The 26,235-nt window shown below is 34.4% G+C and overlaps 2 protein-coding genes, 1 long non-coding RNA gene and 2 pseudogenes across 5 annotated transcripts; 4 read left to right on the forward strand and 1 right to left on the reverse strand.

Moving 5' to 3' along the window:
- The first annotated feature begins 1,790 nt into the window (after positions 1-1,790).
- LOC114408680 lies at positions 1,791-7,940 on the forward strand (annotated as a pseudogene). The gene is made up of 12 exons (XR_003665924.1): positions 1,791-2,264; positions 2,359-2,492; positions 2,920-3,448; positions 3,719-3,806; positions 4,719-4,781; positions 4,893-5,056; positions 5,516-5,591; positions 5,743-5,802; positions 5,892-6,017; positions 6,812-7,033; positions 7,193-7,299; positions 7,417-7,940. The product of XR_003665924.1 is annotated as a mitogen-activated protein kinase kinase kinase 5-like (transcript).
- A 611-nt stretch (positions 7,941-8,551) lies between these two features.
- LOC114408305 lies at positions 8,552-15,466 on the forward strand (annotated as a pseudogene).
- Positions 15,467-17,071: 1,605 nt separating this feature from the next.
- Positions 17,072-19,103, forward strand: LOC114408681. 2 transcript variants are annotated; one of them, XR_003665926.1, is made up of 3 exons: positions 17,072-17,916; positions 18,223-18,265; positions 18,354-19,103. It is a non-coding gene; the product is annotated as an uncharacterized LOC114408681 (long non-coding RNA). The 2 variants fall into 2 exon arrangements; XR_003665925.1 differs by lacking the exon at positions 17,072-17,916 and adding an exon at positions 17,929-18,151.
- Positions 19,104-21,065: 1,962 nt separating this feature from the next.
- Positions 21,066-22,303, forward strand: LOC114408682. The gene is made up of 2 exons (XM_028371811.1): positions 21,066-21,280; positions 21,679-22,303. Exons 1-2 carry the CDS (start codon positions 21,103-21,105, stop codon positions 21,936-21,938), a joined length of 438 nt encoding a protein of 145 aa, XP_028227612.1. The 5' UTR covers positions 21,066-21,102; the 3' UTR covers positions 21,939-22,303.
- Positions 22,304-25,237: 2,934 nt separating this feature from the next.
- On the reverse strand, positions 25,238-26,235 carry LOC114408683 (transcription factor MYB77-like). The gene has a single exon (XM_028371812.1). It carries the CDS (start codon positions 26,046-26,048, stop codon positions 25,416-25,418), a length of 633 nt encoding a protein of 210 aa, XP_028227613.1. The 5' UTR covers positions 26,049-26,235; the 3' UTR covers positions 25,238-25,415.

Consider the following 26,235-nt stretch of genomic DNA (forward strand, 5'->3'; position numbering starts at 1 on the left):
ATAATTTTGATTATTTGTGTATTTTTATACTTTTAAAAATCGACGATTAATTTTAGTTTTTTTATACTTTAAAAACCCAATTTTGTAATTTTAAAAATTAAATTATTATTGCTAACAATACTATCACAATAAGTGCAATACACAAATAAACAAGATACTATCAAAAAATATCACGGATGAAAAATGAAAAAAAAAACAAGAATTAAAAAGTAAAAATGCTACTTGAATAAACATTTAAAAAATACAAATTACAAGAACATGTATTTCATCAAATATGTCTATTTTGCTTAGATAAACTTTTAAATTAATAAAATAAAAGGTTAAAAATAATTTTAATCCCTCGCATTCAATTTTTATTTTAGTTTAATTTCTTATATTTAAAAGTTTTATTTTGATATCTTGAAGTAATGATGTTTGCAGTGCGGTTTAGTCTAATTTTTAAAGAAAAATTCATATGAATCAAATAGAAAATAATGATGTAATTTGATTTAAATAAAACAAACAATTTAAATCAAATTTGAATCAAATTAAACCATTTTTTTATTTGATTTGATTCAATTTGCATTTTATTTTAATTTTAATTTATTATCATAATATAAAATATATTAACTAAACTTACATAATTAATTATGTTATATTTTTAAAAAATAAATTTTATTTTTCTTATTAAATTTTGTTTCCCATATTTTAGTTGAAAATATATTTTTTACTTATATTTAATATTATTATAAAAAAATATTATCAACTCTTTTCACAACATAATAAATGGTTGATCACTTGATATTTAATATTATTTTTTTAAAAATATTGATACATCTTTTTATAATATAAAAATAAAATATGTATTTTGATTATAAAGTAAAAGAAATGTTAAAGTTATTTAATAATTATTATTAATTACTAAAAAAATCACATATTATAAATTTATTATAGAAAATACACTACAAATCACATATTATAATCATTAAAAGTTTAAAATAATATTAGCTATATATATATATATATTTTGTGAAGGTAGCTACATAATGCTAAATATCCATGAAATAAGATTAATATAATTATAATATATAGTTTGATTTGATTTTTACAACAAGATTCAAAAATCAAATTAAACCACATAAAATATGTGATTCATGAGATTTTTTTGTTCGACTAAGTTTGATTTAAATCATGACTTGAATGTGTAATAAAAGATACAAAATGATGTTAGTCATATGAGCATTTATGACGTTAGCCAATCAACATTGACAAAAAAATATTTTAGTTTAATGGAGACACTTTAAAAAATCAAATAAACTTTATAAATTTAAGGAATTAAATTAAAACTAAATTAAGTTTGGAGAAAAAAATTATATGTATCCCAAATAAACTTTCAACGAGTTGAAAAGTGTTGCAAAATGCACTTATAAAAAAATATAATCATTTGAATTCATGTTTGTTATCATTAAAGGTTAAAGGATTAAAACTAAAATATAATAAAATCACATGAATCAAGGCTAAAATAAAATGTAATTATATAGATTAAAATTCAAACTTACGACATTAAAAGGACTAAACAAAAATGAAAATGAATGTGAAGATAAGTTGTAAGAAAATCAACATTTAAAGCCTTGAAATTTGCATATGACATTGCAAAAAATGAAAATGTGAAGCAAGGGACTTGATAGGGTCCCAATGAGATAAGTTTGGAGGGGAATGGTGTGTGGAGTTGTAGTAGGTTAGGTTTGAGTTTAGACCTGGAAGCCCAAGTCAAGAGGCCTTTCTTATTTTAACAAGATTAATTTAATCCAAAGTCAGAAGTGTTGACCATGAAAGCGAAAATATTCGCCGTTCAACCCAAGAGGCAATTTGAATAGGCAAAGAAGCAGCGTAGGTGTTTCCTTCCCCGGGCACTTCTGGCTTTGCCGTGGCACACCAACTCTCACATATCACAATACATGACGACCTTCTTCTCAATTAGCAACAGCAATGAGTGCCACCAACTCTAAGAAGCTTTCTTCTCCTTCACCTACCATTCACCAACGTAGGCTCACCCGACAGAGGAAGCTTCGTTACCTCACTGACAAAGACGCTGGTCTGCATTCAACTTCCTCTCTACCCGCTTCTCCTCTTCCTTCCTTTAAGTCCGCTTCCAGTTCCGACCATTGGTCTTCCTCTGCGGTTCCTCAACCCCTTCCGCGTCCCGATTCCCCGTTGACCCGCCGACACGACCATCATCACCTCGGATCTCCCCCTTTCGAACATCCTGCTTTCGCTTTTCACAGGTAATTTTAGCATCGCCGCTGTTCCTTTCTACACGGTCAAACGTGTCGTGTCACATGCTGTTTCGTTTGTGATTTTTTTTCTTTTACGTTTCAGAAGGTCGGTTGATCATGATCCTGTGAGGAGTTTAAGGTCTGCGAGCAATTTGAGTAGACCTTCTTTTGATCCGGCGACTCCAAATGCTAAATTTGATTTGAGAGTAAATATTCCGCCTGCAAGAGTGTTGGCAGGTGAGTTCTCCACTCTTGTAGCAGCACCTCAGGCATTAGAGAAAGAGAAATGCTAGGAATTCACTCTCTAAAGAAAATCCTTGTATGATTGGAATCATATGGTTTAGGATCATTCTATATCTCACGCGTTATTAACTCTTTTTCGTAAATTGAGAAATGTGATACTTTCATGTGATGACATGGAGATTAATTGAGATTACATGTTCTGAATCATGGAATAATTTCTTTTCTCATAGAGAAATTATTATATGATCTTGGAGCAGCACATGCCTATTGTCCGATCAATCTCCATATAACGTGTTAAGTAGAGTTTGACTGAGATTATGAATATGTGGTGGTCCTAAACTGTATAATAATTTCTCAGGACTAAATATTAAATATAGGAGATGTTTTAGTTTTTTCACTTCTCGTGTGGTTGTTGAGACAGGCAATACTAGTTCGTGTAAAGATCATAGAGAACTCTCTCATGACAATGACTCTGAAAATGTTTCCAACTTGAGATTGCATTTTGCGGCCAAGAGTGCCCCCAACAGCATATTCTCCAGTCCTGTTACTAGTCCACGTAGATCCAGCAATGTAGATTTCTATGATCCTTCCATAATTTTTCCACAAGATTTTAATGACATTTTGAAAGTGTCACCGGCTAAAACTGCTCAGAGTCCAGACCTGTCTCCTCTGCGCAGCCCTGGGAGTCACCTCAATCAAGAGGGGTCTCAGCTTCGTAAATTTAGCTCCAGAGTGTGGCCTGAAAATAATCATGTGGATGCACATCCACATCCACATCCACTGCCCCTTCCTCCTAGAGCTTCACCACAGACCACACACTCATCTCCGCAGCAACAACCAACTATGGCAAACCTCACCACTGAAAACTCACCTTCAATGAAAGGTCAATGGCAGAAAGGAAAACTTATAGGGCGCGGATCATATGGATCTGTTTATCATGCAACCAACTTGTATGCACTTCATCCTTCCTTATATAGCCTGTTGTGCAAGGTTTTAAATTGTTGCACAGTCATGGTTTCATTATGATCTTTAATATTATGGAAAATTGCTGATAAATGCGATGGATGTGGTTGTAATTGCTATCTGAAAAACCTTGATTTTGCAAGATTGTGGACTGTTTTTGTGGCTGTTGACTGTATTTTAAAGCCTTTCTGTTATCTGCTTTACACTTTTAACTTTTCTGTAGTTACTCACACGCATTCCTGTTCTGTTTGCGTCAGAGAGACTGGAGCCTCGTGTGCAATGAAAGAGGTGGATCTGTTCCCTGATGATCCTAAATCTGCTGACTGCATAAAGCAACTTGAGCAGGTTCTTCCCCTATGTGTTTTTAATTTAATTATTTTCAAAAACAATATTATGGCTATAGTAAAAAATATATGAATGCAACATGATCAACTCCATAGCACAATTTGATTAGTTGTGAATACTGCCTTACAGTTGGATATAGCTGCATTGTCACTGTAGGTTAACTGTCAATGTGAACGAAACCCATGAGCCAACATCATAATTGTTTGAAAATTTACTTGGAACACAAAAGAATATTATTTTGATCTTAATATTAATAATAGTGTCGTCAGCTTTAATTTGTTTCCATCCTCCACTCCTGTCACGGGTTCATTTCAGTTCCTGTATCGTGTTTTCCAATTCATCGTTCTGATAACTAGAACCAATAATCCAAGATTTGTTAAATACAGTAAAGAAAGTTAAATTAAGTAGAAAACACACTGAAACAGTAGTTTTACCCTATGAGCTTCTGTGCCAAGATTTATTTTTTTACTAATACAGAAACTAAAATTTTCAATCAATTACACTCTTGGTACAGTTCACAAAAATGCACACACACACACTAACACTAGGAGAAGTTAGTATATTGAGTATCCTATTCTCTGTTCTGATAACTAGAACAAGTTCCTATATTTGTTTAACAGTAAAAGGCAAAGATTAAGTCATTATCACACTCAAGCAAACACAAGTTTTACCATACAAACAAGGAGAGGTTTTGAATATAAGCCTTAGTACTATGATTTGTTTATAAATAAATAGAAGCCAAACTAATATAGTTTGTAAAGAATTTTGAATTACAGTTCACATTTCTCTTTCATTAATTGTTATTTTTTTCCCATTGCAATGAAGTCTTTTCTTATGTACTCTAATTGTTTGTATGCATTTGCCAATTGGCTGGTGTTAGAGCCTGTTGTTCTGAATAGTCCCATGTTTCAGGAAATCAGAATTCTCCGTCAGTTACACCACCCCAACATTGTGCAGTATTATGGCAGTGAAATAGTGAGTTAATTATTGGTTCTCGTTCCAAATATAATTTACAGTTTACAGAAAAAATTTAAGGATCTTTGTTCTTGTGAATAAGATGAATTTGTGAAACATCTTGGTTTTCAGGTTGGTGATCGATTGTACATATATATGGAGTATGTTCATCCTGGATCACTTCATAAGTTTATGCATGAACATTGTGGAGCTATGACAGAGTCCGTGGTTCGCAATTTCACACGACATATTCTCTCTGGATTGGCATACTTACATGGTACCAAGACTATTCACAGGTAACAACTTTTTATGAAAGGAACTAATTTACCTCATTTTATTTCTCTAAATGATGACTTGTTATATCTCATATCATATGCACTATGTACTGACATCTGATGAACAAGTTGATTCTAGCTAAAATCGTAGCTCAAACAAATAAAAAAGATCGTATGGAACTTGGTCTTGATCTGATAGAAGTTTCTTGGATAAACAACTTAAGCATTTATGTAATAAAATTTTATTCCATTAGAGCTTATACCATAAATTTGATCATGAAACTTGTTGGAATAAACTAAAATTTTGATAAACTACACTAGGAAGGAAACTTATTTTAAGATCAAAAGAGCTTATGTGAGTCTTAAGCTATATTTATAAGCTTAGATAAGCTCTCTCTCTCTCTCTCCCCCCCCCCCCCCCCCCCTTTCTGCTTTTTAGCTAATAAAACCTGATTACCATTGTTGTATATGGTTCTTTAGGGATATCAAAGGTGCAAACTTGTTGGTCGATGCATCAGGCAGTGTTAAGCTTGCAGATTTTGGGGTGTCAAAAATTGTGAGTTCTGAAGTTCTTTTTGGCTTACATGTATTAACTTGTCACTAATAAGCGGTCAGCCTGTCACAATTAGTTTATCAATTATCATTGAAACCAGCATTTCGTTTTCCTTTTCTGCTGGTTTTGTAATTTGAACTCTCTGCTTCTTCAGCTGACAGAGAAATCATATGAACTTTCATTGAAGGGAAGTCCCTACTGGATGGCTCCTGAGGTAATTTATTAGTTGTATTATCTATGGAGTTTTAGATGGGGAATGAGTAATGACGTGCCCCTTTTTTTACTGTAATTTGTTGATTGAAGCTCATGAAGGCTGCCATAAAGAAAGAATCCAGTCCTGACATTGCCATGGCCATTGATATATGGAGCTTAGGGTGCACTATCATCGAAATGCTGACAGGAAAACCTCCTTGGAGCGAATTTGAAGGGGTGAGCACCTATTTATGCATGTGAACTCATTATAGAGGATTGCACATATTAACTTGTTGGTTTAATATAAGAAGATAAAAAATCCATCTACCTCTGTTGGGTGGCAGGGCAATTATGCAAAACAAACATCTTCATTGTAGCAGTTCTCCTTTCCCTTCTTTGGCATGGAATTTAATAATAATTCTCATTGGAAAAATTATCAGCAAGAGAACTACTTATGCTATGCTCTACATTCTGCATGGGTTTTTCCCCTTCTTTGGTAGGGGAATTCCTTTAAGTTTTCTAAATTTCTAGGAATCTTAAAATCCCATGTTTAAAATGATGTTCTTAAAATACATTCTCAGGAAACTAGCATTTGCATGAATTTTTTTTCCCTCACATTTCCCATTATTTTTTTTTCAAGAAAGGGAGGTGGGAATCCAAGATATGAATGTGTGAAAGTTTTAGGCATACTCATGAAACATTGTGTAACTTTCTGAGGAATATTTCAGGCATACGAAAAACATTTATAAATTATAATAATCCTAAATGAATGATTCCTAAAGAACAGAATTCTCACTTCCTTTAGGAATAAAAAAGACTCCACATACCAAACACCCTTTAACTTGAACCATGTACCAGTTCCAGTGTTGTTAATATTAATACATATTTATTTGATTGTGCTTTCTCACATGTGTCTAAGCAAGGCATTTGAATATCCTTGCATCCCTTAGATATTCCTATCTTTTATATTAGTATGCTCAGGTTTGGTTACTTGGGAAAATTTAATGACCTAGTTGTATTCTGTGTACTAGCCTCAAGCCATGTTCAAGGTACTGCACAAATCCCCGGATATACCTGAAAGTTTGTCTTCAGAGGGACAGGATTTCCTTCAGCAGTGTTTCAAAAGGAATCCAGCAGAACGACCATCAGCAGCAGTGCTTCTTACACACGCCTTTGTACAAAATTTGCATGAGCAAGATGTTCAAGTTCATTCACAAGGGCAAAGCTGTCCCAGAGGAGACGCTGGACCAGGAGTAAGTTCATGTAGCTGAGTTTTTTTAATTTACCAGAAAAAAGTTAATAAAAGTTGATTATATGTCATGTGAAGATTGACCAGAAACACCATGGTCCTGGAACCATTAAATAATTTTTCATGTAAAGACATAACTTGTTCAATTTTTTGTGCTTCGTAGGATGATTCACGTAGGCATAGTCCCAGTAACAGTTCAAGAAACAGCCGTGGCGTAGTGTCAGCATCCTTTCGCGCACGGTTATTTAACAAAATTCATAATTTAATAGGGTATATTTTCGTCATTATTTGCTGTTGGTATTCTACATTATAAATGTTAAATTTCGTAATAAGCTTATGGCTCTACCTGAATGATTGGCACCATTCCCTTTATTTTGTTTTTTACAGTGACACTTCAAAAAAATATGATTTCGAGGATTCTAATCATGTCACATCTTCTCGTGATTCTCCTTGAACAGTCCTCAGTCTCCCTTGAAACCTAGTGCCCATAACCACATGACTGTAACCAATCCCAGCAACATCCCCCTCAGTGCTGTTATGAAAATCATCAGGAACATGTGAAGCATGTCACAGCTAAGATTTCGATTGAACTTAGAAGGGTCGTGACAGGGACTGGAGCATAAATTTCTTCGGGAGTTCAGCACTCTTAGTGGATAAGGGCAATTATCATAGCAGGGATTTAGAAGCTAGACAGTCTTACACGATATTGAAAAATATATCAACCTGAAGTGTTAAAAGAAATGATAAATTCACATTCATTTGCAGTTATTATGTACATAATAACAAGCTAGGTTAGTTGAACCTATTACCAGGCGACAAATTCACATGTAAATTTAATTGATTATATGATATTTTAGGATTTTGTCTTTTATTTTTTTATTTTACATTTAAGAGTAGTATGCAATTTACATTCTCTCTCAAACCCTTCATCTTTGACACACCTGTGACCTGACCTGTATAGATTAGCTCTCATTTATGTTAGTGTTGAAAAATCAATTATCACGGTTTAATAAGGAATAAACGTTTTAATATAAATTGATGATTAAATTAATATGAATACATTTTTTTAATATAAGAACACAAAAATCTTTTACAAGAAATAATTTTGTTTGAGTCAAATAAAATAATTATAAGTTGTATAGTATTTAACTCAACTACATGTTTAAAGCTCAAACTTGAGATTACTTAATTTGAGTACACATCATTTAAATTGGTTTCGAATTTTAGATCAAGATCGATCCAAGGCAATTGCAAAACAAATTTTGGAGTACATTCCAAATGGATTGAAAGTTTAGTCCAAATCGGCCCATGTGCAGCCCAATTGATATGCATGTCTTCTCTGGTAGGGCATTTGAATTTTGCACTCCCTTAATTAACACCTCCCAAAAATGAATGTCTAAAAAGATTAAAATAGATTATCTCAATCCTGCACCTCCCTTCCCTAACCCTAACACCTCTCTTAGACTAATCACAACCACAACACCCATGATGACACCTCCCTCACAAGCATACTCATTCCACAATGACACCTCTTTCACCCATGATGACAATGAGCTCGTCCTCTACTACGCCAACCCCTGCGCCCTTCTCACAACGTCATACTACTACCTTCCATCTCCTTCCTTTGCACATCGCCATTGAAGGAAAGCTCCTTTACATGTCATCATCTATGGGTTTGGATGGGTTTCTGGTATGTGAAGGGACATCTATTGTGGAACAAGAATTCCAAAACGGTCATTCTAGAAGTAAAATTTTGTCTTGCAAAAAAGGTCATTTTGGAAACCAATATAAGTTGTTGTATAACCATTTCAATTACTTAAAAAACCCATTATGGAATACCCATTTTGGATAATGCTATATATATTTTAGAACACTCAATCTGGAATGTATATAACATTATCCATACTGGGTATATCCAAAACAAGTTTATTAAGTAATCAGAATGACTATTATAGAATTTATATTGGGTTTTGAAGTGGCCTTTTTGTAAGCCAAAAATTCACTTCCAGAATACCTATTATGGATTCCCTTTCCATTAGTCTTATTTTGGAAAGCATTGTGTGAATAACATAACCTAAATAAAAATGGGAGAAAACACACCAACCTCACAACCTTGACACCAAAAGAACCAACGAAGGAGTACCAGAGGGAGTGCATGTAAGGACCTCGTGGAGAAGGAAGAGGAGAGTTATAATATAAAAGGGTAGTTTGGGGGTATTCAAAATATGGGAGGTGCAGGATACAATATGGGAGGTGTAGGAAGGAAATGTTGGGGTACAATCCAAATCGGCCCGTGCGCTGCCCAATTGATACGCGTGTCCTCTCGGGCAGACTCAGTGGTTAGTCACCTCCGCCATTAACATTTGAAAGCCATATTTCGTTTCGAATTTCGATCACTCCACACTCCTCACTTTCCTTTTCTTCTTTTATTTTCCTCGCCTTCTCTCTTCCCACCAACGAGCATAAAAGAATTTCAATTATTTAAAATTTCTCCCTCATCCAATCACACTTTTAATGAACGTGGCAATTCAATTGTGCGTTTCAGCATCCAATTTTTTAATTGATGAAAGGTGCGAGGTGTTCTACGAATGCTGCAAGGGTTTTCTGGTCCCCCATTCTTTTGGGATAAAAATGCAAACATTTTCCGTGCAAAGAGCGGAGTGTACGTTAGTCATCTCTCACAGAAAAGTCTTCACTCTCTGCTCAATCAGTTTATCCACGCAGCCACGTGTCTCCAATTGGTGGCTATTACACTCAACAAAGTCGAAACCGCAGTGCCAAAATCTCCTCCTACTTTGAACGCATTTGTGTGCCTCAAGGTTTCTTTCTAATAACACACTAATAGGATAGATAGGATCCAACTTTACACATGCTATTATTCTCTATGGAATTTTCTCTTTTTAAAATCCGGTTTACGTGTTGATACGCAGGGGTTGCGGAATATTGCCTTGAAGGAGGAAACGTCCACCAGCAATGCAGATTGTGTAACCACCCCAACCTTGTTAGGATTGGCTAATTCCTTATCGAGGTTTCTGTTTTCTTTAAATTCTAAACTCTAGCAGAGTTAGGGTTATGTTTGTATGTAGACTAGTTGGTTTTTTAAGTTGGTTTCTACATTTGGAATTTTCTTTGAAAGGCATCTCTCGAAATTTAGTTTGTTTTGGCGGTTGTGAGTTTGTCATAGTATCTGATGGCCATTCGTTGGATTCAGTCTTTGCTCAGGCGCTGAGTTCCTATTTGGAGTGGTGCATGAGGCTATTCCTGCTGTATACTTTGAGTTTGGTCTGTCTGTACCGGCAGCAGAACTCACAGTTCATGTGCTTGACTACCTTCATAAGAAGCTTGACGAAGTGTGTCTTGTACAAGGTGGTGAGGTCGTGACTTGATTTTTTGAACATTTTGTTTTGGGCTCAGGATGATAAACTCTAAAAACTATTCTAATCACCGGAGGAAGCTTATCAGATGGTGCTTTATATGTATGTTGGAAGCTTGTTGCCATACATTGAGGGTCTTGATTCCTGGCTTTTTGAAGGAATTCTTGATGATCCTTTTGGTGAGGTAATGGTTATTGAATCTGTCTATTCCTTGAGGGGAAAGAAGTTCTTTCTCTATGTTCTGTTCTGTTGTTTAATTTAACTAAGAAATACTCACATTGAGTTTTCCATTGGTGCAAGAATTGCAAAAGAATGTCTTTCAGCCCTCCTGTTACATTCTTCAAGTGGTTATGAGGATTTGCTTTGCAGACACTCAATCTTTATGTACAAACAAAATCAAAACTTTTCAGCCAAAAGCTTCCCATTGCAAACTTTTCAAAACATAAAATAAGTTAATCTAAACATTTATTAAAATGTTATATTGATTGTGCCACCTCTCTTTTCAGATGTCCTTTTTTACTGATAAAGAAGTCTCAGTTGATGAGGCTGAGTTCTGGGAGAAGAGTTATTTGTTAAGAAGGCTACAGCATAGCAAATTAGATTCAGAATTCTTCTCTTCCACGAATTATGTCAATGATCCTGTGCCAGCATCAAATGACAAGGAAATGGATAGGAGAATTCCATCTCTTTGTCTAGTACAGTTAAAGGAAAAGAGCAGGGCATTTGAGATCGTCCAGCCTGTCCTTTTTTTATTAAGGATTTAACTAAATCAGTAGTTTCTGCTGGAAAACATTTGCAGCTGATGCACTATGTACCGGATTCCTCAGTGAATTGTAGCAAATAGAAGCAATTATGAGATTGGAAATACCAAATGTTTAAACTATATGGTTTATATCCTTCTCAAAGAATGGCTGGGTTAACGTTGCCCGAAGGTTTTTCTGTATCACTAGTTGGATTTGTTGGTCATGGCGACCATGTTTGTAAGTACTTTTGGCAAAACAACTGGTATGAATCTGTATCTTTTTCTTCCAATGTATCTCATGTAAATGAGGAAAAACCAGATAATGACAATAATGAAAAATTAATTGCTCCACCTTACTCAAAAAAGACATGGTATAAGTTCTTGATTGATACATTATTTCAGAAAAGATCAGCTGATTTGAAGCTAAAATACAAAAGACATAAATAATGACACGAGAGAGCTGAGAGGGGCTAGAGCTATTGATGACGAAGTGCTTCTCTTGAGGTCATACATAGAAAATCAAGTTATTACTGTATGTCAAAAAAACCTTGGAAAGAATAGGGATGCCTTGAAAACATTGAATTTATCTCAAAAATTCAGCTTGCCTTCATTAAATGATTAGGGTTTAAGAAAGGCTATATTTGGTGGAGAAAATGCTGCATTTTCTGATAGTGAAGGAATGAACTATACTTTTGGCTTTCACTTTGGTGAATCTGAATACCTTCGCTCACAGGATGACAGAAAGCTGTTAGAAATGTTGTTTCCTTTTCCCACTATATTGCCTTTGTTTCAGGTATTTCTACTTGGTACCCTGAGCAGCTTTAGATTTAGGATGCAGTACTTTGGTATATTGAACAAATATTTGATATGAAAACAGGATGATCTTCCCGTGTCAGAGCTCTTGCCTTTTCAGAGAAACAGCAGTCTTATTTCAAGAGTTCTTCATTGGATGCAAAATGTTGACCTAAGAACTACTCCACTTCCTCTGGTTATTATGCAGTACTGCCTAACCGTCTACATTCAGAAGCAGGTGAATTAAATTAAACCATCATCATATCCAGGGTTTAACAGTATACAATATATAAGCTCTATTTTGAAGAGAACAGGTGTTGATATTTTGTCTTGTGCAGGTGATTTGCTGCAACACTTTTTGACTGTAATTTTCAACAAGTTGGATAAGGGTGAAGCATGGGATGATGATTTTGAGTTAAACACAACATTACAGGTAGATGTACTTGATTTTGTTAAACTGTTATTTTATGCTATTTGCTCTGGTAGACTTTTTTGGTTCTACTCTATTTAGAGTCCGTCTAACTTCTGCTGCAATTTATTCTTCAAGTTAGGCTAGAAAGTTGCTTCTAAGTTCTAATTTCTTACATTAAATTATGTTTAAATTTATTCTATGGTTTGAGGATTAATGGAACAGGTTATCATTAATGTTTGATAAATGACAAAGTTCGTAAGATCTTTGGCTAATTCCATCCTGAGAGAGTAAATTTATACAGTGTCATAATGTGTAAGCCAACTAGAAAGGACCTCAGCACCCTATTATGTGTGGCTAACTTAATAGGATATGGGGCCTTTTAGTGACTGTATCTGTTACTTATCCATGTGTGACTTTGTCTATAGATATATTACTTCTTGACTAGGATGAAGTACCATTGGGAACTTGATGGTATGATTAACTGATTTTCACAGTTTTTCTCCTTTCTCTGTGACATGATTTTGTGGGATCATAGTTAGGTGTGTTTCACTGGATGAGCATGTTTGTGTGTCTTATTGTATCATGTTCCTCTGGTCTTAATCTTTCTTTCTTACTACCCTGCAAATTTTGATACATGTTATCTACTGGTTGGAATTTACTGTAGAACCATCTTTTTTAATTTAGATTCCAATTCTACCTTGCATGCATGAATTGGACCTATTGACTGTTGCCGTTATAATTGGAATGGAGTTTTTTTTTGTTTCAATAAAAAAGCAATATTGATTGGTTATGTATCAATGTTATTTTCTTATCTCATTTTATTTTCTTATTACTGTAAACCATAGTCATCTGTAATGGTTTTATTGTGGAGTTTCTTTTATAAAGCCCATTTTGTTATTGGTATTTTTGAGGCATATTGAATCAATGGTAAAATGATGGCACATGAAGTTGTCTACTTGTCTCACAAATCCTCAAATTAAATGCTTTGAAAAAAGATGATGGGGATGTTAAATTGAGGCTACTCCGCTTCTACCTCTTATACTGGTTTGGTGAACTTGTAGTGAGTAAAAATGATTGCGGTCATGTGATGTGGCTATTGCTGTATATACCTCCTATAATGATGGATTGTATTGTGTGCTTCAGTTTATTTAATGAATTTAGGAATCTTTATATGGCTTTGTTTTTTACACTATTTATGCATATCAATTACAGGAATCAATCAGAAATTCTGCTGATTGTATGCTGTTAAGTGCTCCAGATTCATTGGTAGTGTCGATAACCAAAAATCATGTTGACAGTGATGAGGAAGCTAGCACAGCTGGTGTTGTTTTGAGTACGCCTCCTCAAAGTCATGTCAATAGCTTTGGAATTAATGGCCTTGACATGCTCAAATTCACGTATAGGGTCATTCTTTAGTTAATTTATTCTGCCTTTCTAACTGAATTCCTATTTAAGAATATGAGCTTCGTTACAAAAAATTATAAATGGGTATATAGGAAATTTGGAATTGGCAGGTTCCTTGGCCTCTTGAACTCATTGCAAATACTGAGGCAATTAAGAAGTACAACCAGGTGTCTAGCTTGCTTTTGGGATTTTTTCACTTTTTGCCTTGGCCTTTTAATTTTTTTCATCATTCAGATTATGATGTTTGTTCCTGCTATCTGGTTGGTTCTTTTTACTAGCTCTATTGTACTTTTAGTTTAAATAAATATATATTTTAGGTGATGCGGTTCTTGTTGAAGGTCAAGCGTGCAAAATTTGTATTAGATAAAGTGCGGAGATGGAAGTGGAAGGTGCTTCCATAGATTATTCCCCATTTCTCTTTGGTGGAGCATGTCCTCCTTCAGCTAAATCTTTCCTAGAATAAACTTAACAATCTAGTTTTGCATTTTACTAAATTGTGGACATTTACTGTAAGGTTTGAAACTGCAATCATCCTTTGCAGGGTAAGGGATCTGCTACAAACAACAGAAAGCATCATTGGTTAGTGGAGCAGAAACTCCTTCATTTTGTGGATGCTTTTCACCAATATGTTATGGATCGGGTATGCACATTGTATTAAGATAATTATAAAAATAATTTCTCCAAGAAAAGATTTATCTGTAAAGCACACTATATACATGGGACATGATTAATTGGCATTGAAGAAATGATCTAGCATAAACACAAATAATAGTAGAGCCTGCTAATCTACTAATAAAATGGCAAGTTCTAGTTTTTAATGCCCTTTAATTCCTTTTATGATAATCACTAATCACACAATGGAATCTTCCCATTATTATACACTCATGCTTACATGGTTCTGCTTTTTGGGAAGGGAACCTGAGCATTTTTATCTGTTACTACAATTTCTATGGCGGGAACTATGCGAAGGTATGACTGCAGCAAAATCTCTGGATGAAGTCATTGAAGTCCATGAGGCTTACATCTTATCAATTCAGCGGCAATGCTTTGTGGTTCCTGATAAGCTGGTGATTCATCATATCTCTCAATTTGGGTGTTTTTGTTCCCCATTTATCATGTTTTGACTGGTCTATTTATAAATTATAATGGAGCAAGCTTCAGTAGTTTCTGCATTCTTTATTTCATTCAGGGGGCTCTTATTGCCAGCCGCATCAACAGCATCCTTGGCATAGCTTTAGATTTTTATAACATACAACAGACATTAGGTAGCGGTGGAGCTGTTTCTGCAATCAAAGCAAGGTGTGAGATGGAAGTGGACCGGATAGACAACAGTTTGATGATTGCATTGCTTTCTTACTAAGGGTATTCTTCTACAGAATTTATTTTAACTATGTGGCTGCCAGTTCTACCTGGTCTTGATGAAAATAATGGATTCTTTATACTCTGACTAAAATACATATGCAGCATCATTTTCCTCATGAAGATGTTTATATAAATATGCAAGAGAAACTGATCACTGGGGAAATTTACAGATCTGATAACAAAATGTTCACATGAATTGTGTGCTTGCTATTATTGAGTGTCACAAACTTGCAATGATATTATAATCTGTAATTGCTCTGTAACATATTGATTTTAGAATTATGATGCCCTCAATTTAGAGGGAAAGGATTTGGACCAATAGATGACCAAGTTAGATGAGTTGATTTGATACATGATAGCACAGTAATTAGAGGTAGAAAAAGACCAAGAAAAACTCTTTAGTGAAAACCTTAAAACAGATATAGATTTAAATGGCTTATCCGAAGAATTTGTTTTTGGAAAGGCTTTGGTGATTGTTTTATGCCCTCGAATTAGCACTGTACATTAAATAAAATAGTTTAAATTTATTTGATTGATTTTGCCAAGTTGATTGGCATTGCACTTGTTAACTGTAAAAGTTCATGTCTTTATGAATGTAGACGTCTACTAGAGAAAAAACTTGTCCCTAAAAACATTATTGGGGAATCATAGTTGACTACCCAATCGGGGACACCATAGTTCAGTTTGGTGCTTGATTTGACATGCAACTATTTCTTTTCTCAAATTTCCCTTCAACTAACCTCTCCTTACAACATAAACACAAAATCGGGGGAGGAATGATTAATGTTTATTATATTTCAATATTTTATTACAAAATAATGTTTTGTTATGGAAAGTGATTATTCCATAGCTTTTTTACATAAAGAAATAAAAAGGATACATAATTACACACCAAAATGGTATTTGATGGTATCAAATAACGCTGAAGAATAATTCTCCCAATATTATTTTGATAGCATTTTACCCATTTGCCTATGGCATATTGCATGCAAATTTATCTGCATTTAAGATGGTACTCTTAGTGCGTGAAATTAAATGCTGAGATTTAAACACTACCAGAAGAATCTGGTTGTACCTTCCCCTTTCCTTTCCCCTCCCCCACCTTCTGGAAAAGAAAAAGGTGGTGTTTGTGTGATTACTTAAAAATATAGTAACTCTTACCCTGGGTTTTTCGGGTTTTATCATTCAAACTAAACGTGGGGCACTTTCCTCATTTGGGCTGATTTGGTGACAAGAATTAACTACAACTATTTCTACATGTCTGCTAATGGAAATTTGATGACTGCCACCTCCAGTTCTAGAAGTGTTACTTCAAGGTTGGGGAAGGTCCCTGGGTAGAATTGTTCAATCTGAATATGAGAATAGTTCTGCACCTGCTTTCACGTTGTAAAGTATTTTGAGAGAGAATATCCTCCTCCATTTGCTTGACCTTTGAGCTTTGTGAAGGGGGAAAAATTGGAGGCTGTTGTTACCCGTGTGTCTGTAACTGCAGGGCCACTTGTCTGGCAGCTTTCGTGAGTCGGTGGTTATATGTCAGCTACGTAGGATCAACTCCTACTTTTTTGTCTGATTGTGTAAGCCTGCCGCTGGGTTCTCTCTCATGGTTGTTTTAATTTATTTTAAAATGTCAGATTTTATAAAGCTTTTGAAAATAATTATTGAATGTTACTATTCACCGTGTGTTTGGAAATGGAATGGGTGAAAATGTGATAAACTACGTCCAATGAAAAGCAACTAGATCTAGCTTCTACGTGTTTTTGCTGATTAGGAGTGAATTTCGTTCCAAATTTCATTCCAATCACCACAGTAAGGAATTAATATTAGAAATTATTTGGTTTCTGTTAAAAAAAAATATGTGCTGGTGCATTGAAGATAATAGTAATAATTTTTTTAATAAAAACATTACTTGATTTCTTAACGTTTTAAAAGTAATAACATTCTTTTGTAACTGTTTTTTCAATAATAATCTCAACTAAACACTAGTAAGTACCGTGCCGGAAACATTCAGGATGAGGGATAACAACTGTAAAAGTTCTCGACTCTTGATCTAAAACAGTGGTCCAGGAATATTAGCATTTAAAGGGGCATCCCCAGAATGAACACCTCTGATATAAAACCATAAGAAACACAATTCTGGCATTGAGTGAGCGACAGCAACACAGTTATAGAAATGTGGATCACGACTAAACACAAGAAATCCAAGAAAGCAAAGCAATGTCATGAAACTCCCAATGAGTAGTATGACAATGGTGGAATGGTTATTGGCCATTACAATCTCCAAAGAATGCATGATGCTCTAGATAGATCCCCGAGTTCTTTCCAACGATTGTTGCAAATAATTCAAATTCTTAAGCCATTTGAATTGGAGTAATGTCTGTTACTCTCATTTGAACAATTTATTCAAAATATATTTTTTATGGTATCAAAATAAATTTACTTGCAAAAGAGTGACAGACAATAGAGACATAGGAAAGTGGGGAAAAAAAAGAAGACTAATATTGGGTGTGGACTGTGGACCATGTTGAGTGATTACCCTACCCTACCTCGTCCTGAGAAGGGATGGAGCCAAAGCATTCATTCTGGAATGAGATGTTGACGCACTTGGAATTAAAAAAGAGTTTCTACCGTATTGTTAAGGTTGTACCCGGACTCCTGTAAAAGCTTTTCGATGTTGTTTGAAAAGGGCTTCTCGAGAAAAGGGTAACCACTTTTCCTCCAAAGATTCCACTTTTCTGATTTCTTTCGCCTTTCCTTTCGTCCTTTTACTGTCCCTCGGGGTTCCTCCCTCAACTCAGACTCAGGTAATGATAATATTAATAAATTTTAACAATACCATAATAACCCTTCCACTTGAACTCTAATCAAAACCCTCCAGGATTTGATCTCAAAATAAGTATATAAATAAAAAACAATGGAAAACTCTTCTCCCTTTATCTGCTTTATAACTCTCGTCTGGTCATCTTTCGCAAAAAGAATTTCAGAATGAGAATGTGTCACCACTCACCATAACATCTCAACTAACTAGCATCCATCCAAGTATGACAACACTCTTTTTTACCTTCACCATTTCAATGTCCTTTTCTAATTATCTTTATCTTGCTCCTTAGAAGAAGAACCTCACACCGCAAAGCTCAAACACCCCACCCCCAAGTAATTCTCTTTCTCCTTGTTTCTGCATTATATTGATTCATTATTTATTTTCCAATTGCTTCATCAATGTACCATTTAAACATAGCAGGTGGTCAAAATGTCAACAATGCCAATGTACCAACAACAAGAACAACCTCCTCCAATGATCAGTGTGACACAACAATCATCACATGAGTCCATTGGTCCCTTGATTGGAGTTCTGGTCGTTGTAATTGTTTTGGGCGTAATTGCTGTTATGATTGGAAGGCTTTGTTCAGGAAGAAGAATCATGGGGCATGGCCAATACGATGTTGAAAGCTGGGCAGAGAGAAAGTGTTCATCTTGCATTGATGGCAGAATTAACCTCTCACTTCCCACAAGAGTCAGTGAGTCAAGCAACTCAGTTCCTGCAACACCCATCCACGCTTGTCAAGAAACCAAGCGACCAGAACAATCTTCTCAGACATCGCCACCTAACCTTTGATTTCTATCAGGGTGTTTTTTTTATATATGTAAAAAAATATCATAGTTCATTTCGATATTTTGTTGTCTTGTTATTATTGTTTCAATTTTCGTCGTTCTTTTGTTTTTCCTTTTTGTCCTATCGAATCACCCTCCTCAAGTAGTTACCAAAATTTAGTCTTCAGATGTAATTTCTATCTGCAATATATAAGGCTGCACCATCTACTCCTTCATGCAGTATCCCACTATCCCTGGCTTCACTGTAACTTTACAGAGGCCGTTTAACACTTTAGTTATGTACCTTAGAATATATTATTGGGGTCACACTCTCACAGCCTCCCAAGTATTCTTGTTTCGTTAATATTAAACTGCTACTTAATGACATGTATTAGCAACACTTTTATTATGTGAAGAGTTCTATTAATTAGAGTGCGATAAGCAGACAAGAATCAAGATAATATAAATATTTAACAGTTTTATATTAAATAGATTTCTAGCAAGTTGCAAGTTTTATATCATATTGTTTTGACACGTTAATATCTTGATATGAGATGGCACAACAAATCTTGACCCATGCTTAAGGTGGTTCTTCAAGAGTTCTATTCCTCTGGCAAAGGTGGAGCTTGGTGAAACATGATATTAGTAGAATAATAATATAAATGGGTAGAAGAAGTAACAACATAAATGGATATATCATCCCAGGAAAGGATTAAATATGCAAATAGACGAGTGGAAATACAATGTTTTTCTTATTAGCTGCCATGATACCAAAAGCTTTTTCATGTTTTCAGACTGAATCAGAAAATGAACTTCATCTTTGGCAATGCCGGAATGGTAACTTAAGCTGTAAGGGATTGAGAACACTATTTTATAATGGTAAACGGGCTGCCTTCACTCAAGGATCCAATGAAGCTATGCATTGAGTGTTTAACCGACAAGCAACACAAAGATTCTATCCTAAGAAGGGTTTATGGAAAGCATCAAACAAGATACAACTTGTGCAAGCAAATATATGCAAGTATATTAAACCAGAATCAAATAGCAACCAGAGGTACATCCTATGTTTTATTGATGATTTCACCTGTAAAACGTAGATTTTCTTCTTACATGAAAAATATGAGGATTTTGCAATGTATAGAAATTTTAAAGCTTGTGTTGAAAATGAGACTAGTGCATATATTAATTGCTTCTTTTAGGACAGACCAAGGTGGTGAATTCAACTCAAACGAGATTGAAGAATTTTGCAAAGATCAAGGCATAAGTAGTCTACTGACTGCAACTTAAAGTGTGTATGGTTTGGTGCTAGAAAACTATGATGAATGCAAAATCATGATGAGTTTATCGCAAAAGCAACTATTTGTTGCTTTAAAAAATCATTAAGTTCAACTCATCACCAATCCAAACACACAATTTATACTCCTTAGCAAAACGGAGTTAATGAGAAGCAAAAATAAAAATAGAATGATAATGAACATGTTGCGCTATATGTTGATTGAGAAACAAGTTCCTAAAATATTTTAGGCAGAAGTTATAAAATGGAGTGCAAATATCCTTAGTAGATGTCCTACTATGGTCGTGCAAAATAAAACTTATTTTGATTTAAGAGTATTTTTGTCATTTAATGAACATACATTTTTCTTTCCTTACATTTTCTTTTCAATCAAACAAAGGAAAGAAAATATCTTTATTTTTATTTTCTTCTACCATGCAACTGAAAAATTATCTCTGTTTTCACTTTCTTTTCTTGTAACCAAACATAGTGTTGACTGTCTTGACTGTTGAGTTTGCAAGTGATCAACGGTTACTAGTTGGCTTCAGGAAAAAAAACATATTACTAGTCTTAGACGGTGTCAAGAAGAAAAAAAAAAGTCTAAGACAGAGGTGTGAAAGGACTGTAGTTGTCGTATGGCGACCTTATTACCCAATTTGGTGCACTTTTGCCAAACCACTCATCAACACACTCTTCTAGATACGTCTCACCTCAGAATGATCTAAGCCAGCAAAATCCATTTGTATATTGGTTTCTTCTCGTCACTGTTTTTTTATGCGAATTTTTTACCTAATAATTAGAGAGTTATAAAAGTTTTTTGTTTATCTCTCTCGATAAATTGAGATGTTTTAAAATTTAACAATCAATAATAATAATTAAAAATAAATAAATAAATAAACGAACAGAGTCAATAAGAGCATGTGGACTTCTAAATACGAAAATGTACTAGGTTCTTATTTTCTGTTCCGCGTATCCACCACTCCTCTTCAACCAAGTCACACATACCGACCCGTGTGCGAAAATAACAGAAATGAGTTGAAATTCGAAGCCAGTATATTGGTTGATTAATGTTATATAAACACCTGCAACCAGCATGATAATAATCAATTAATAGAAGAAGAAGCAGATGGATGCCACTAGAATTTTGGCACAAGGAGTGTTTGTGTTCCTTGTGATAACGTATGTGGGCGCGGAGAGAGAGCCCAGAACCATTTTGGTTGGAGACTCTCAAGGCTGGCAAGCCGGCACTAACTACACCCAATGGGCCATCCAAAATAGCCCCTTCCACATAAATGACACACTTGGTAAGTACTAAGTACCACCATCAATATCAATTTACTAGTTACTAGCAATTTTGCAAATATGCTATATCCTGTGTGATTGATCATTATGGTCACAAGATATTCCTAAATTTTTCCTTATTTTAATTTCTTAATCAGTGATGAATTTTCTTGAGACACTAATTAACATTCTTTGTAGTGTATGAGCATGTTTGATTTACCGTTACAAAATCACGTTTGATATAAAAGTAATTTTGTCAACAGGACTCTTGTTTTTATGTTTATTTTGTTTTTGTCCTGTTGGACTTATATTGAAACACGCACCACAACATTTTTAACTGTAAATCAAACATACACTAGGTAACTGTATAATATAATATATAGTTTTGTTGTGACTGATGGGTTGATATTGGGAGGTGCAGTGTTCAAGTATCCAGGGAACTCCACGACGCTGGCTCAGAGTGTGTACTTACTACCAAACCAGTGGAGCTACATAACGTGCGAATTCAGAGGGGCAAAGCTGTTGGGGAACGCAACTGAGGGTGATGGTGAGGGCTTTAAGGTTGAACTGAATCAGTTGACACCTTATTACTTTGCCTCTGCAGAAGGCAACTTTTATGATTGCATTGCTGGTCTCTCCAAGTTCATTGCCGTGCCATCAACAAGCTCTGGCTCCTCTTAGCACAAATCCTTTCTCACCCTTTGAACCAACAAATTAAGTAATTTGCATCTGACACTATTGAATTCCAAGATTAAATAAATGGATCCTCATCAGCCGAACATTGTACGGGTGTTATGTTATGTTAATGCACCCTTGCTCCTAGTATGTTTTTCTTCCATGTATGATGTTCTATTATTATTTTTGTCTCGTGTTCTATAAAACTGCATTTGTTGTATCGAAAAAGAAAAAAAAAAAAAAAACTGCATTCGGTTTTGGTATGCATAGTTTTTGGGTTTAAGCTCAATTAGTCAATTGTGTTCAGGGATTCACTTTGAAATTTTGAGAAGTCATACTTTGCGGCATATTTAAGGCCCAATGTTTGTTTATTTGTTTGGTCTGACCAACAATGGGCCATCCTTTTACCATATGACACTGTCACATTAAAATCTTTAATTTTGTCTGTTTTTATAATTTGGTAGTTCGTCTCTTGATAGTTACATTCTATCAAAAAAAAAAAAAAATCTTTTGATAATTACATAATGACTTATACTCCTGTCCTTTGAAGACTTGTTCTTAACATGTTAATAATCAGTACATTTTTCCTGCACTATACAGCTATTTTTATAATTAAATAAATTTATAAATATACATTTAAAAAGAACCATTGATTATTTTACTATCTCTAATGAATTTATATTATATTAAATTGAAATAAATTAAAGAGATAAAAATTTTAAAATGGAGATTTTTTATAAAAAAAATCAATTATTAAAATCAAGACATAATACTGTTATTAATATAGTATGTCAAAATTTAAATGTAAAAACATTAAAATTATGATTGATTAAAATTATGATAATAATCGTTTATCGAAAATTTTATAAGTGAGTAAATTTTATTTTTCACACATTTTATATTCCGAAATTTATTACCTTTAAGTAAACATTTTTGGACGTAGATTATCTTATTTCAAAATTATTTTAACTGAAACTAATTTGTGAGATTAAGATTATTCAAACTGTGGTTATAAAAAAAAAAGGTTATAATTATAATCGCCTACTGACGCGCTAAGTCAACCTTGGATTTGATTGCGTAACCCAAAAAATTCCTCTCTGGGTAGGTTGCCCGTTTTTCTACTTATTTTTACAGTTTTAAATTTTAATCACTGTCGTGTCGTTATTCCGTAAACAAAGTCATAAATAAATGATGTTCATATATGATATTGCCGCGTTACTGTCGTGTCGTTATTGCCGCGTCACTGTCGTGTCGTTATTGCCGCGTAATGAAGATTAGAGATCTCTATTTATTTGGTGCTCAGTTCCTGATAGTATATGATATTGGCCAGTGGTCACTAATTAAACAAAGTCATAAATAAATTATGTTCATATATATATTAGCTAGTTGGGAATATTATATTGGATAACTGAGGCAAGTTTGTAATATCTGAATTAATCAATGTCCCAAAAAAGGAATCAAAATGAAAGACCAAAAGTTTTCTACCTAATAGTGATATGAAGTGTAACATAATCATATTGTACATTAACGTTTTATCAATGATAATGCAACTTATGAACAAATTAAATATGAGTAAACTATATGGATTGTAATCCATATGTTGACCCTGCCAATCACAAGGAAGCTCAACTAAACTTTGTCTATTTGAATTGTAATCCATGTGACCCAGTCTTCTGGTGCAAGATAAACCAACGACACCTATAACCTCACTCCTCAGTCCTCACCATCTTTGAGAACTATTTAACTATATAACCATAATTAATTAGTTTTGGTTAAATATAGAAAGTCATCTAATGATTGTGTAATTAATTAAAAAAATCACATCAGTATTTGAAAGAATCACACAACTTTATATTTTAAAATTCACTATTTGTAATTAAATTAAGTATATAATTAAGATTTACTCTTCTAATTCTTGTATATACATAAAAAAAAGACCCTCTATGATCAAATGCTCTTGCTATTTCGTGCCAATGAAATTTAGTTATTATAAAACCCTAAATAGCTACATTCAACATGGTTGGCTTAAAGACCAAAAACGTACTTAGTATTTATTTCATGTACCAAATAAAGATTTATCCAATTGCCTCTCTTATGCACTAAAATCCTAATCGGGATAGGTATAGAATAGCACAAAAACAAACAAACTCAATAGATAACGTAAAAAATACCTAGGAAATTTAGTGACATTTTTTTAGTACATTTTTTATTATTTTTATGATTGATCAAAATCTATTAAAAATTATAAAATAACGAATGAGACTTATTAATTAAGAAGAGAAATCCACACAAATTTATTATTTTAAATAAATTTTAGTCAATTATAAAAAATATAAATTACTAACATTTATTGACATTATAAGTTAGAGTTATTCAATAATATGGTGTGACATGATTTGTAGATAATTAATCTTATTTTTTAAGTATATAATCATGAATTTGATTTGTGTGTTTGAAAAAATATTTTTTTTTGAAAGATATTAATTTTTTAAATAAATCTCAATATCTTAATAAATTAATTATTGACTATTGGTTGAAGAATATCCTCTAAGCTATAGTTATTCACTACTGATAAAAAAAATTATTCACAGCAATAAAAAGTAAGCTAGAGTTATTCATTACTGATAAAAAAAAAATATAAATTATAGTTATTCACTTGTAATTGTCACCGGCAGAATGCCTTGAGGAGCTTGCCTTTAGATAGTTATTCAAGGAAGGTCTTTTCATTAATTTAAACAGAATAAGGAGAATTAGAGTTTATAACAATACAAAATGAAATTGACTTCTCAGCTCTCTACTTCCTCCCAAGTGAAATGGGTTTCCTCAAAACATTAATTTACGTACCAGTAGATTTGTTGAAATGTGAAGTGTGGATAGAAGAGCAAAATGTGAATTAGACCAGATGTATATCAGATCATCAATTACTATCAAAACATAAAAGGTATGTCGTTAATACGTTAATAGTAATTAATTAGACTCAACTTCTCTATTATTGTGGATGATTCCCCAACCTCTTCCAGGTCTCTCTCGGGCAACAAAAATAAATGCAACGTACTAATATGAAATATCAATATTGAAGCGAAAAATCACTTTAAGATCGATGTACTCTTGTACTCTTTGGCTGCCTTTTATCACTTGTGTAGCTGATGAGTTGCCAGCCAGCTTCTACAAGGAACATTCGACTCAGTGAGTTGGCAAGCGAATTTCATCAACTCATTTCGCCCCAAATATAATAAACAAAAGTCTCCATAATAAAAATACAAATACTAGTTTCTAATAAAAAGAAAATAGAAAACGAACAAGTATGATTCACAACAAGAGAAAGTTGTTATTAACAGCAGAAGCCAGAAGGGTTTTAATTTATTTCCCTGATCCGATTCCAAAGTCCAGTAAGGCAAAATCAAATTGCAGAATAATTTGCCTAAAAAAAAAAGGAAGACATAATAACAAATTATGCTTATGATGATTGATTTAATGAAAACCCTAGTTATTATCAGAAAAATTAGAAGACACATATTCCCTCACTTCCCTCGCGATCACATCCCTCATCATATCCCAAAACCCCTCCGCCGCACTCTCCGGCGAGGCCCGGTGGTCCGGTACGGCGTCTTCGGTCAAAGTGGCATTAGCAATACCGGGAGGAGCAAGAGTCAATGCGGTCAACGGGTCATCCTCGTTGTCGGCATCATTAACATTAACGTTAATACCCTTGGCTCTGCGCTTGAGCGTGGAGTTCCAGTGGTTCTTAACGGCGTTATCGGTTCGGCCCGGTAATAATCGGGCTATGGTGGCCCACCTGTTACCGTACCGGGCATGGGCAGCGATGATGGTCTCGTCCTCTTGGGTCGAGAAGGGGCGGTGCTCCACGGTGGGGCTCAGCTGATTGCACCACCGCAGCCGGCACGATTTGCCGGACCTGCCCTTAATGTAGCGGCTGATGAGGGACCAGTTTCGAGGGCCGTATTGTTCGACTAGTCGTGTCAGGATCCGATCCTCTTGGGCGCTCCATGGGCCTTTGATTCTGTCTGGCTTGTTGGGGCTCCTATGGTTGGACTCTAAAGAGCAACAGTGAGAGGAAGAGGAAGTGGAGGAGGAGCTTCTGTTCATTTCTTCCATTCTAGAAACTTAAACTTGGTTAGGGGGAATGGGACAAAGGAGAGAGGGTTGTTCACTTGTTTGGGTTTATAATTATAATTAATGGCATGAATGAGATTAGAGACAGGGGGTACTTCCAGGAAACTGGGTTTATGTATAGTTGGTGGGTGTGGGAGGTCTAACTACTATGACTCTTAAGATGCTATTT

The sequence above is a fragment of the Glycine soja genome, chromosome 4 (genome assembly GCF_004193775.1).
Source record: "Glycine soja cultivar W05 chromosome 4, ASM419377v2, whole genome shotgun sequence".
In the NCBI taxonomy this organism is placed as follows: domain Eukaryota; kingdom Viridiplantae; phylum Streptophyta; class Magnoliopsida; order Fabales; family Fabaceae; genus Glycine; species Glycine soja.

Bases quoted from the DNA above. Each gene is read 5' to 3' on its own strand.
- LOC114408683 (XM_028371812.1), bottom strand. From the start codon at position 26,048: ATGGAAGAAATGAACAGAAGCTCCTCCTCCACTTCCTCTTCCTCTCAC.
- LOC114408682 (XM_028371811.1), top strand. From the start codon at position 21,103: ATGGATGCCACTAGAATTTTGGCACAAGGAGTGTTTGTGTTCCTTGTG. The intron at 21,281-21,678 runs GTAAGTACTAAG...TGGGAGGTGCAG, and splicing joins CCACATAAATGACACACTTG to TGTTCAAGTATCCAGGGAAC.